Source organism: Rhopalosiphum maidis, chromosome 2 (genome assembly GCF_003676215.2).
Source record: "Rhopalosiphum maidis isolate BTI-1 chromosome 2, ASM367621v3, whole genome shotgun sequence".
NCBI classification, from domain to species: Eukaryota; Metazoa; Arthropoda; class Insecta; order Hemiptera; family Aphididae; genus Rhopalosiphum; species Rhopalosiphum maidis.
Genome location: NC_040878.1, coordinates 33,383,372 through 33,397,771, shown reverse-complemented (window position 1 = coordinate 33,397,771; position 14,400 = coordinate 33,383,372). Strand labels below are relative to the sequence as shown.

The window sequence follows — 14,400 nt, the reverse complement described above, 5'->3', positions numbered from 1 at the left end:
TGTTGTTGGTAATTGTTCTCACAGGTAGATATTATAGTATTAATTTATATTAACCCAAGTATATCATTATCGAGATAATATTACATCGTGTATGTCTTATTAATTTTAAAATATCAACGGTAAAAAACGACGCGCGTATCAGCTTCGTTGTGGTTTCGCCCAAACGCCACCGCCACCGGTTACAGTCACGCGCGGTCTTCGCGGGCGTCGCGTAGGAAGGGGATTCCGCCACAGCCACTATAATACTGGAAGGCCCGCTCAAACAGTCGTATAAAACGTCTTGAGCTCGTGTTCGTCGTAGTCATATTGCTCTGGTAACGTTCGCGTTCGGTACCCAGTGATTTATTAAAATTCGTCTTCGTACCCTCCTCTTCGTATCTCTTTCGTTTCTCCGGTTTGCGTTCACGATTATTTTCAACTTAGTTTTCGCCAAACATATTTATACAATACGAAAATTCGCCGTCTTATTTCCGTCTCCGGCACGACGTACGATATTACCACCATGGTGTCGTGCGCAGTGTCAATGTTGCTGACCGCGGCGGCTTGGTGCGCATCCGCCAGTGCCCTTGCCGTCCCGGAGACTGTGGCCGCGACCGTGTTAGCGAACGGTTCGTCGGCGACCGCAGACTGGACCACACCATCCGTGGTCTCCACAGTAGAAGCCACTGAATCCACGCCGGCTATAGTCGTGTACAACAGCAGCAGTGCAGACGACGACAGCAGGGACTCGAGGTTCCTGAGTTTCTCGATGGGCTCAGACCAGGCGGCCGGAACCGCCACCAATTCGCTGTTGCAGGAAAAACAGGACGACCCGACCACTGACCCGAGCGCCCACCTAGTCGATATTTACACCGACTGTCTGATGCAGCTGTCGTTCCCGTGCGTCCAGCGCAAATTCCTGTTGTTCCTCGACAAGCTTGGCAGGATGAAAGGTGAGTTTCGATGGTCGTCGTAACTATTTTTTTGTCTACTCGTTGAGTACCTTTTTTTTGATTTGATAAATCCTTCAGCAATTACTTTTATTAAGTATTTAAGTATGAGCGCCTAGAATATCCTTTAACATATTATCTGAAGTGCATTCGTCGTCATTCATACCGGCATGGTACACTTCTAACCTGCAAAAGTATGCATATAGCTTTGTCCGATGATTGAGCGAATAATAATAAAAAAAAATTATAAATATATATATATATATTGTGTATTTGGTTGTGTGGCGTTATGCCGTGAAAACGATTTTGTGCGAAATCGGTTTCTGGGCGTGTAACGCGCTTTATTCGTTTGCAACACAAATTATCGGTTTGTGTATTCCATCCGTGAAATCTGTTAAGAAGTTTTTTCCATGCACCGCAAATATATATCATACAATTATATATATGAATAAAAATAATATAAGTGTCATAACGCGGCTATCACATAAAAGTAAAATAGAGGCGACAGAAATTTTTATTAAATTTAAAATATTACCGTTGAAAAGTTGATATAAGTACATTTCCTATCTGATATATCATGTAATACATTAAAAAAAAACTCTCCCATCGTTAAATAATTATTTTTTATGTATAATATTCAGTAATCTTACCAAAAATGTAGACAATAAGCGTTTGATTCGAGTTTTATTAGATTAATGCCGTTGCAAATTTGATACGCGACTACATTATATGTATATATTTGAATTGGTAGTTTCGAAAATCAATAAAAAATTATATTATAACATCGTAATGCATATAAGAAAAAAAATTGAAACCAAAATATCATTGCAATATGATTTTTTAAACAAAAAAAAGAAAATGATATAGCTATTTTAGTACTTAAGTTTTTATACATAGGCAATATAGTAACGCAGGTACAAGCTCGCTTAATTTGATTGTATTATAGATGTGTACATGGTAACGTTAGAAAAATTGTTGCCCATTAAACACTAAGTTTATAGATAGGTTTTTAATCTATTTTATAGCTATTATAAAAATTATTAACCTTTCACCATATTTTCCGTATAATTTGTGTAGTTTTTTTTCTACATTATTAAATTACGGTGGTACATATAATATATCACGTTTACAGTTTATAAAGATTTTTTCAATATGTTATTATATATCAATGAGTTCCATTACCTAGTATAATGATAATATAGGTGCTTTAAATATTATGTCGCATAATATTTACAGTTTTAAAGGCCTATGCCCACCTAATTTGAGAGTTTTTTTCAAATACCTTTATGTACAACTAATATACAAATTCCATTAAACGAATACTATGTAGTATACAATATTTAAAATCATTTTAGTACTATGTATTATTGATGTATACATTGCTCTACTTTTCTGGGATATAAGTGAATAAAAGGAATATTGATTACAAATTTTCGTTTTATTATACATATCTCAGATAAAAGATAATAAAACCTTACATGTCTAGTGTTTGTTTCTAGTTTGTCAATATTTAAAGTCACCGCGTCATACATTGGATGCGCTTTGGTCGTCTCAGTCGATTTCTACGGTCATGTTTGTTTCAATAATATGTTATTCTATAACAAAAAAAAAAAAAAATATAAAGAAAATCCGGAAAAACATTTCAAGTAGTGTATAGTTGGGTTATAGTTAGTTGTTAAACTAGCACCAAAATATCTATTCACGAACTTGACAATAGATTTTATTGAAGTGAAACGCTTAATACCAGTAGCCGAAATATAGGCGCTGAATTCTACAGTTTACTTTCGGTTAGATCTGTGAATCTTTTTTCCGACAACAATCATCAACGACCAAATTCGATTTTTCTCTAAAACGATTAGAAAGCCGTATTTACATTTTATCAATATCTTATTAGTTTTATATCAATATTTTATAAACATTTTTAAAGTAAATTAATTATTCAGTTCAGTGAAAAAATGAGCACGCACCTACGATACTATAACAAATAAAATACAACCTGACAGAGAAAAAAAATTCGATTGAATTGTGTAACGAAAGAAGTATAAACGACTCGATAATTTGACACTAATTTCAGACGAATCCATTATTTTAAACAGTAAATACACAATGATCAATTCAATACCTAGTCAAACAATTGTTGAGAGACAGACGCAGGTTCCCGTGGAAAATGTCAGAATTAAGTTGAAAGCATGGTGAAATCGGCCTTGGTTTTCATTTTCAATCGGACCAAATGTAAAACATTTAAATACTATTCTTGATGTATATATTTAAATAATATATATATATACCTGTGTATAATAAAATATATCACTCATTTTTATTGCTATTCAATTTAAATACAGATAAATATGTCACGGTTCCTCGCGTTCATTTTACTAAGTCAGGTACACATATTGCAGTTTGTTATTATAATATATAACGTGGTCCTGATCTTCATTGAACGTGATTTAATATTGTCGTGGTCAAAGAACAATGTATTGTTAAATATTAGTATTATAGGTGCATTATATTTTTCTCTTCAATAATAATAATAATAATAATAATGACACGTCCCTACAATATTCGTTATACTTAATAACATATTATTTACTACACATAATAATTTCGAGTATGCATTATAATATTATAATAATATGTGTAGTCTCGTTTAAAGCGTACGACGGCGTGACGTCCGAATCTCGTCGTACGTGACGTGCCGGATTTGTATTATCCGTCAATCGTCGAATTTTATTTCATTACGGAAAAAATAAACACACGTTTTGTACACAATGAGATGTCCAGATATTAGATAATATGTATTAAACGTGTTGTCCGAATGAAGACAGTTGGTATTTGGTCTTATTTTTTAACACTCGATTAATCGGTATTTTTTCTTCAAATACAATTTTACAACATTTCTATATAATAAAATGTACAATATAATAACTCGGTCTCATTATAATATTGTTCTGTATTTACAATCTATAAAATAAGCACAATGACGTATTCAATGTAAGGTAGGTATAACATATAATATAATGCACCGAATGTCCTATTATGTTCCGTGCCATAAATTACTAGGCTATGGGGTGATGGAATTTCTATATATTTCTATCGCCACTGGAATAGGAAGAGTGAAATAAAAAACCGATACATCATCACGTGTATTATAGTAGTATAGAGGAATGAATAACGTAAAGAGTGGACTTCAATATACGTACTAACCTCCTATACCTATAAATACTGCAGCAGGTCTAAGAGGATTCATATCAAACGATATTTTTATGAAAATGTATTAAATTGTAACGAATCAAAAAAAAAAGTAGAAACTCTTTGAATACTAGTCGGTTGATATTATTATGATCGATATATTATTAAGTACTTAGGTACTTAGGAGGTTTATCTGAGAAGAGATTAAATGTGATTAGTTCGAAATCGAAATATGTTTAAAACACTTTTTTATGATATTGTAATGGTTATCATCAATAATTGTTAATAATTGATTTTTGATAACTCTTATTGGAACATTTCGTGATCGAATTGTCCTTAATGTATTAAGAGAGCAAAAGTGACAAAAATAAATAGAAATTGAAATTAGTTTCCCCGACATAATGTAATATACTTAAACGTCTTGACACAAAACGAAATTCATTAGGCGCTATTATAATCTTATAATCGAACGGTTACGATCGAATTGGATTTCAACGAGTCATGTTGTCGATTGTTAAATATCAAATGTGTATAATTAAATAAATTAAAAAAAAAAAACAAAAAATGATAAAAATAGAAAACATTAAATAAAATAAAAAAATCATGCAAAAACACACTACACTCGTAATTGAGTGTATTTGTCAATGGAAATTTTTAAATACAATTATTATTAAGACAAACATAAAACTATCTTTCTATCTGTCAATCACTCCATTGATGCATTAATACCATTGGCACTATAATAACAGACAATTGTAATAAACTATGTAAATACGTTCACAAAACAATGAATGATATGATAGCGCGTGTCTTGTTATTCCGAGAACCTAAACAATTTAATTAATAATTATTACTATACCTATAAATATTTATTCAAAATCAAAATAATACGAAACGATGTACACCACGCGGTAGTTAGGCATTATAATGGACCGTCATTTTAAAAGGATCTGCAGAAAATGTTAGGAGAGTTAAAAAAAAAAATGCATTATTATTGTTTTCGCCTCCGGAAATTAGCAAAATCTGTCAGTTTTCCCGGTGAATTAGAAACGCCTAAAAACTGCAAATATATATATATATAGTATGCAGCTAGACGATATTGTTATTATTATTATTGTACGCGTTGTTGTTTACTTTTGTTTTCACATTTAATACTATATTCTAGTTTTCGTCTATTTACCGCGGACTAGGCTATTACAATATAATAAAAAGGATCCGCTGCCGTCATTCGCGACGGTTTCTTCTATGGCTAGCTGCGATTTCGATTGCCGCGTAGGACACGAGAAAAACTGTAGGGGAAACTCCGTAACCCACATCGGCCAACATAATATGCTGAAGTCGAGTCCTATGTGTGATAACGATAATTATAATAATAATAATATATTTTTTAACTATATTTTCATATTTATATCGTCCACACGACTCTGTACGACAACTATTATTTATCTATTATCATTATTATTATTATTATTACTATTGGTATTATTATTTTTATTATTATTGTCGTTGCTGTTATTATCATCATCACCGTCATCATACTGTCACCTTTTCGGATCCATCCTATTTAAACACCATTAATGGGTCACACGACGCCGCAAAGACGAACCATTGTGTTTTCATCCATTCACATATTATAGCACTAAATATAAATCCCATTTTCCGTATGTATAGCAATAATACAATAATATCATTATGCAGTATACGCGTGTGTGTACAAAACCCTTTGTAATGGTAATTGCATCAGCTACTCGGTGTGGAAGTTTTTCTTTATTTTCCTTTCGGATTTTTTTTCATACAACACAAGTTCGCGTCCGATCTTTGACCAGTCACGATGTCGTTGCTCTTCCGCTCCTCTTTGAACCTATATATTATTATAATAACGCATTATTTTTCGACTTTCTTTTTTTTTCATGTGAGAACCCCGTGGACGCGTCGCCATTTTCTCAATAAACGTCCGTCAGATGGTCTAGCCAGCCGTCTTACTGCGTCCGTTCGAATTACAATTCCACGATTTTTTCCTCGGTCAAGATGACGGAGATAAAAACATACTTATTACGTCCGAGAATGTCAAAAAAAAAAAAAAAATCAAGTAGACACAATACAGAAACAACGACTTACAGAATAATTTTATTAAACGGGCGTAACAAATCTTCGGTCTGGAGCAAGGTTATCGGGCCGTTTCTTTGAAACATTTATATTTTAACAGGCCACCCTCTAGGATGATAAGATTTCTCCAACTGAGAGTCGTGAACCGAGATTATCGACAACAATGCTATAACTCCAGTTGATAATAGTATTAATGCTCTTTGACTAGTTCGACGTTTTAAATCTAGATCAATATTATTAAAAAATTATGACAATCGACCGATTGGTGTCATTGTCAGGACGTGCTCTTGTCTCTTGTAAATTATTTCTCCGGGACGCGTATTAATTTATATTCAAATCGGTCATAACTATATCCATTTGTTTATCTCTCGTCATGAGTTATAACAAAACGAAATGATAACACTTACTACTCATAAGCAGGGTTGTGAATTTAATAAATTAATTGGCAAAATACGCTCTAAAAAAACGTAGATAATTTTGAGTTATCCAAGTTTATATATTTGGTCATCTTACTCATCAGCGGTAATATTTTTACAGGATTCAGCGTTCTGGGTGATCTACTGTCGGTGGTTAGAATCAAGAGGGACATGCGACCACCACTGAACGAGACCGACTTGATGGCCAGATTAAACACCGTTGATGAACAGAGCGCTCTGTCCGCACTCATGGTGCACACCCTCGACCGTTTTATCGGGTCGCACATACTCCGCATAACTTTACCATCCGGTATTACAGCGGCGCTAAAAGGAAACGCACGGTCCATCGCAGGCAACACTTTGGACATAAACTTGTCTAGGGCTATTGGAGAAGGTACGTGGACAAATCTAATATTATAGGATAAAATATGTCACTAAGGACATTTTTCCGATCATTTCCGTTCTAAATTCCCGACAATATAATTAAAACGACTATAGGAAGTAATTTCAATAAAATGAGTATAGGTATATTATTATATAATGGATAAGGTGAGAAAAAAATTAAGAATAATACACAATTTAATCAGATAAAACTTGAAAAAGTAGATACATTTATACCAAGCATTAAAAAATCAAAAACATATAATAAAGCAATTGAATTAAATGTGAACATGGCAAGTAAATAATAATAATTATTTATTTATTTTTATTTTAATGATTAGTATTTTTTTAACTTTATAACTAAATATAATATCACTAAAATGTTTTACAAGAAACGATTTGTATTATTATTATTATATTATTTGTTCTCACACAAATCACTAAGAGTTGCAACGTCACACTGAAATTTCACATCACTGTTTAACAACGTGATAAAATAGTATTTCCCACACTATTAAAATTGAAGCTTTAAAATTTAGTGTTTTACAATGCCCGTAACATATAGGAACTAAACACATTATATATGTATATTACAAGTGGTTTCTTCCGTCCAAAATTGATGAGACGGTCTATGACTGATATTTTATTTAATTTTAAATTCAACTGATATCGGTTTAGTGTTCGATCGGCGGTGAACCGTTTTAACGTCTTAATTGAGACGTGCACTGAAAAAGTCGTATTCGTTAACACTTGAACGATAATCGCGAACCGCGGCCGTACGTAATTACAAATTACTACATTCGTATTAAGTTTTCAGTAGTTATGTACGCCTAAACGCCGGAATTTTGAATTTTTATTTTGCTCTTTTCACTATTTTTTTTTATTATTATTATTCCTAGCTATAATACAATAAAATGATATAATTATTTGACGCGATATTATCTGACCTGGATCCGACTTTTACAGGCCACCGATCACATAAATTACCATCAAAGTATATTATATGATATATTTGGTACATAGTATGGTACGTACAACAGTCACTTGATTACCGCTTTTTAATCGTCACAGTTCTGTATATCGTATAAGACTCCATACATTTTGTCGATACACCCTGACGAATTGAGTCGTTAAATTGTTGACGAATCGTCAATTATTTTTCCTTAATTGACCGGCGTGCAGGTGGACAACTGCGACGGCGTCCAAATTATCAGTACGCGTCTCCCGAAGGAGATGAAGCAAATAAAACCGACATAATCCGCGACGGTTATCGTTGTGGACGATGGACAAACTACAAATAACAATATGATATATTTAACACTTAATGTTGAATTTTCACTTTTAGCTGCGATTGGATTCGGAGTATTAAAGTTATTCGAAAACCCGTAGCATAAGGAGACGACAACGACGAAAAATTACTTATATTTTTCGTATGGCTTAATTAACGATATTATTAGGAAACACTTCAGCGAAAATATAAAACGTGTTACGAATTGCAACACATTATAATACGAACGGCGTATACTTTTTAATATGTACATAATTATTTTAATATTGAGGCACACATTAAATTGTTAAACATCCATTGTACTTTCAAAAAATAGCTATGCTACAGTACGTGCCAATAATTACTTAAATAGTCGTAATTTAAGAAATTTTTATTACGATAAAACAAATTTAATTTCATACTTAATTTTCAATATTACATTATTTAATACTTTAAAATTTAATTTCACCAGGACTTGATAAATAACTATTATAATTAAACACGCATTATCAATTAATTAGTAATTATTAATAATAATAATCATACCAATAATTGAGATCGAATAAATTATTAAGAGCTCTATTGAACTGCTGTAATTAATTAATCGTGTTTTATCTTTTTTTTTTTTTTTTTTGGAATCAGGCCGAGGAAAAAGCAAAAAGTACAAGAAAATGATGCACATGATGATGATGGGACTGATGGGTAAAATGGCGCTCATGGGACCGCTCATGATGTTGATGATCAAGGTGAAGGCCATTAAGGCGTTGCTTTTGAGTAAACTCGCGCTGCTGATGAGTTTGGCGCAGCTGATGAAGGGGAAAAAAAGCGGCGGTGGTGCATCTGGTAAGTACAAATTATATGCGGATAGTAAAAACTGACAATGCCGGTGACAAACTTACGTCAAACGACTTAGGCAAAGAAGTGATCATCGTACACGACAACCACGGAGGAGGCGGAGCCGCGGAATATGGTGCTGGAACTGCAGCCGGATGGGTGTCCGGTCACACAGCAACAGGTTGGTCGACGGGCGGCGGTGGTGATAGCTACTCAGCGGGATCACACATTGGTGGCGGCGACAACACGTATGCTGGCGGCCAGGACTCTTATTCATCAGGTACGAGTGAAAATAAACGATGATTTGCTTTTTACACAGACTCATTATAACCGCTAATAGCCCCGTCTCACTAATTATCGTGATTAACATCGTTAGCTAAAAACAGAGGTCTCGCTCGAGTTATAGAAATATTATATTTTATTTTAATTATTCCACCGGTTTTTTAGGTGAATAAATCGCAAACAGGAAATACATTTCTATATTTTCACTTAAAATTTATCTTATTAAAGTTTCCCTCGACATGAAAATTATTCATAGTTAATCAAAGCATTTAAAACGACACTTTTATTATGTCTATATAAAGCGTTGAATTCCGATAAAAGTACACACTTTAACAATCAAACTAAAAATATTTGTAGGTACATTCATATTATCGTATAATGTAATACTGTTTTATAATATAATTGTGTCAAATCCATATTGTTTACTTTTTTAATAACTTAATGCGATATTTGTTGTCATTCAAAAATAGTTAAGTGTCTAAAATCTAAAGATATTAGTGATAAGTCACCATCGGTAAGACTTGATATACATTATGACTTTCTAAAAACATCTTATTTCAATAATTATTTATATTACAAACCCCGCTCAACATAATGTTTGCCAAACTGTAGTAGACATTAGAAGTGTAAAGTCGTGTTGTGCTTGGTGGTTTTTCGTACACCGGTGACTACTGCAGCTTAGTAGTGCGTTATATTTTAATATTATTACTGTACAGGACGTCGGACGAGACTTTCCGTATACGTGTACATTATATTCGTCTCTCTCGTCGCGATCTTGATGTAAACCACCGTAGCTGACGCATAAATTTACTAATCTATCGTGATAAATGTATGGTATTTTAATGATTTGTGTACTTCTAGGCGCCGGAGTGCCCAGTGGCTGGGCGAGCGTCAACGGACACGGCGGTAGCGGCTGGGCGAGAAAGTCCATGGTGCACGAACCGCATTGGGTGGCTTACCGAGCTTACATCCCTACACCCGAAGACGACCACGCCAACGAAAAATGATCCAAAAATCTAGACTAAGGCACACGACCCAATGAATATTAAATTATTGTAGCGTATAGCGTACATCATATTATTAATATGTACGTATTATTCGCGATTACACAAAGTATAAACAACATTATATATAAGTTATTTTATTTTATTATTATTTATTTTAATGGTCAATCTGTGCGTGTATGATATTATGGTTTATTTATGATATATGCAGTATGTACGATTAGGATGAAACGGGAGACTTTCAAATACGGACCACGGGTGTTAGAAATTAAGCGACCCGTGTAGTACGTCGATAAAAATATCCTTTTCGTCATGCCCCATATGTTATTATAATTTAATATTATGCATTTTTGTGACCACGTCATTTATTATTTATTTTATATTTATTTGTAAATATTATTTTTTATCTATATACTCTCAATATTTATTATTTATTGAAGTAAACCATATTTATATATGTAAATTATATAATATATGAATATCGTGAAAATTACAAGCTCAAATTTATTATTTTAAAACCGTCAGCCTATGGTACCTATTATTAGAGTTACTAGAACTCAACACAACAATATTATAATATACTAATAATTTATACGAAAAAAATAAAAAAAATACGAATTTCGACGTTAAGAAAAAACTGCGTGTTATGATAAAAAAAAAAAAAAATAGTTAAAACATTTATCAATCATATTAATTTTAAACAATGATAACGATAAACGCGAATGTATATTATAGTGTCCTAATGTTTTGATTCTAAATAACGCGAAACGATATTTTTAATTATATACAAGTCCTGATATATTTTAGGTATACTCTTCACATACATACAATATAGTGAGTGATCATAAAAAAGTTTCCCGTACCGTGACACAAATGTAATGAGAATTAACTATACTAAATGATACGTTTTTACACGCATTCCGACTATCATTGATATGTCGGAATAGCGGATTTAGCGGTATCATCGATTTCTAGCGTGTATTGCACGAAAAAATCTATTATTGATATTAAACATCCAACATCAGACATTGTACATGCCATTATTTATTCGTTATTCTGGTCATACATCTCCATGACAGCAACATGATAATATGGCATAGGCACATTCGCCGCTTCAAAAAATATTAAATCGTTAAATTTATTGTATAAAGTGTACAATGCAATTACAAAATATTCGAACAGTAAACGTGATAATATCGATATCATTCACTTACAAAATATTTTTAAAAATATCGCCGATCATTTCAATGTTTTTAGAAAATGATGACTGCTTCTTTTCATTACCGTTGAAAACAATAAGATCGTCGTAAACCAAAATAGAGAAATTCCAAAATAGATTTATCCATGGAATGTTGTAATAATGGTATCGTATAATAATTATACTTACCTGGTATATTATTTAGTTTAAATTACAAATAAACATCAATTGCTCACGCATTTTAGATAAAATAAAATATTACAAACTACAGAAGTATATGTAATTATGTTTTACAATAACGCATTTAACAATGTATAACCGTGCTAAATTCATGATATGCAGAATTCAGTTGTTTTTTTAAATACAAGATTTTAGCAGCTTGTTTTTAAATTTTATCTGGCCAAATTAAAAATTTGCTTTTTAAAAATTTCATTTTTTTTCTGTATAATATATACTATGCGTAAACTTCCGAAGATTTAAAAAAAATGATTAAAAATCGAAAATCATAAAAATACTTGGTTGCTATATAATATCATTGGGTACCAATAAAAAAATGCATTACAAAATATATATTATAGGATTCACCTTATAAATGGCTTCCACATTTATAATAATCAGATTGCTATTATGTTAAATCAAATTACATTTTCCTTAAACACAAAATTCATCAGAGAACTATAACAATAAAGGGTACTTAAAATAATAAAACTAAAATAAATAAATAATATTAAGTTATTACATTATAATTATAAAATACAAATATTAAAATAAATTTTAGCTAATTAAATAATCATGAAATAAAATATTATATAGGTAATTTTATGTATGATTCCGTGTACACCTATACTTTTGACACGCTAGCTTGGACTATTTTAAGTGTAAAGGGTGCAACCACATCCGCTCCAATGATAATAAATTTAGGTCAGGTTAATCAAGTTATATAATACATATTATTATAAGTTTTAATATTTTAAAATGTAAAAGTTATTCGGAGTATTTTTTTTTTGACATTTATTAAATATTTTAATATTGGTTTTTTATAAAATATTCATTTGTTTGTAATGTGTATATACAATACAATTATTGTTTGTACAAATGTGTAGAAAATTAATCGTTAATGTTTATATTATGAATAAGTAATATTATTTAAAATGTACGAGTATAACCATAATATTTAAAAAAAATAGCTATTTATAATATTGAAAATTAAATTGAGTTGGTTCTAATTGCAGGTTGTACTTGTTTTTTCCCCAATAGACTATTATAAATACCATAAATGTGAAATAATATTATGATATTATGTAATAGGTATACGTATACCTAATGATTAACCTGAAGTAATGTCGACATTGTAAACATCAACTTTTTTTTTTTATCTTATTACGATGAACCAGTAAAATATAAAGTATATTATTATTATCTGTTTAAATTATAAACGCCCAAAATCATAATAGAGTCAAGGTATAGATTAAATTAAGTGAGAAATATAGTTTATAGTTAAATATAAATATTTTACATAATCACAACTCACTTTAAAATTAAAACCCGACGAGAGAACATAAATAATGTTCTCAACTTTAATTTTGATAATAGGTCATTTTACTTTAATATTTAAGCTAATCACACAAAATTGATTCTACTGAACGAAAATTTGACATATTATACGTTTGTAAGACGGAAACAACACATGTGGGTGTGGCATTTTCTTAAATATATCAATGATATCATGTGATATAAATTGCATTTTATATTATTATTACTACTATTTTTGTCCATTTTATACATGGTTTAGAACTATGCGGAATTGCGAAACATAACAAGCGCATGACAAATTTTTTGATCCGATACCACAACGAACGTTTTTGATTATCAGTTACAGACGTCGCTTCAGATCTCCTTACTACAAAATTTGGCTTCAAAGTAAATACATTGCAGTACATGGCATATCTTTCCACGGTCTTCAATTCATTTGACTCGTTTTCAACCGTCGAGGTAGACGGTATATTGACTTCAAGTCCACACATCGTCACTGTATCATCAGGAAATGTAATATTCTTTGTAGTGCGACCATTGATATTGTTGGTTATAGCCACTTTTTGCGAGTTTGGTCTATTTGGTTTGGTAAAAACCAAACAGGCTGCCGGTTCTTTTGTGTCGGCGGCTCCAGACGTCGTACCTATGATGTTCGGCATCGGCATGTTGTTTTTTTTATCCAGCGGATCAACTAAATCATCAATTCCCCGTCAAATTCTTCCGGCGATTTCGACTTGGATGCAACCACTGGAGTGCACGGCGTTTTTCTCCAAGATTCACACACCATAACTACAATATTAGGCATCGAAACGTAGAATATAATATTCTACGGATCAACGGAAACATAGTTTGTCATGTCTTTACCAGACAGGCTTTTTGATCCGTTTTGATCAATTTATAGGAATATGACATTTCGATTTTGGCTTTATACATAGCTGAAATACTAGGCATAGTTGTACAAGTTGTACAGTTGATGTTGTTCATCAGTAAATCGTGATATAATTAAATTATTTATAACTATAATATATATATATATATATATATATATGTTATATATGTTTATTATGTATATATATGTTTTGTAATATCTGTTATTAGACGTAAGTACGTTGTATGACTGAATACAATAAATGAACTATAACAATATAACGTGGTTTAAATATATAATAGCTTAATATTTGTAAGAACACTTTGAAAATGTATATTCTACGTATGCAGTTCAATATCATAAATAATAAAATACGTTAAGTTTCAAGTTCCC

At 31.6% G+C, this 14,400-nt stretch overlaps 1 protein-coding gene across 1 annotated transcript; it reads left to right on the top strand.

The window, feature by feature from the left end:
• Positions 1-289: 289 nt before the first annotated feature.
• On the top strand, positions 290-10,898 carry LOC113552169. The gene is made up of 5 exons (XM_026954901.1): positions 290-932; positions 6,762-7,034; positions 8,931-9,131; positions 9,202-9,402; positions 10,266-10,898. Exons 1-5 carry the CDS (start codon positions 503-505, stop codon positions 10,409-10,411), a joined length of 1,251 nt encoding a protein of 416 aa, XP_026810702.1. The 5' UTR covers positions 290-502; the 3' UTR covers positions 10,412-10,898.
• Positions 10,899-14,400: the final 3,502 nt, after the last annotated feature.

What these genes read in the sequence shown, in the direction of transcription:
- LOC113552169 (XM_026954901.1), top strand. Translation starts at nt 503, where the DNA reads ATGGTGTCGTGCGCAGTGTCAATGTTGCTGACCGCGGCGGCTTGGTGC. An exon ending in CAAGCTTGGCAGGATGAAAG is followed by an intron (nt 933 to 6,761) that starts GTGAGTTTCGAT and finishes ATATTTTTACAG; the next exon opens with GATTCAGCGTTCTGGGTGAT. An exon ending in CCAGGACTCTTATTCATCAG is followed by an intron (nt 9,403 to 10,265) that starts GTACGAGTGAAA and finishes GTGTACTTCTAG; the next exon opens with GCGCCGGAGTGCCCAGTGGC.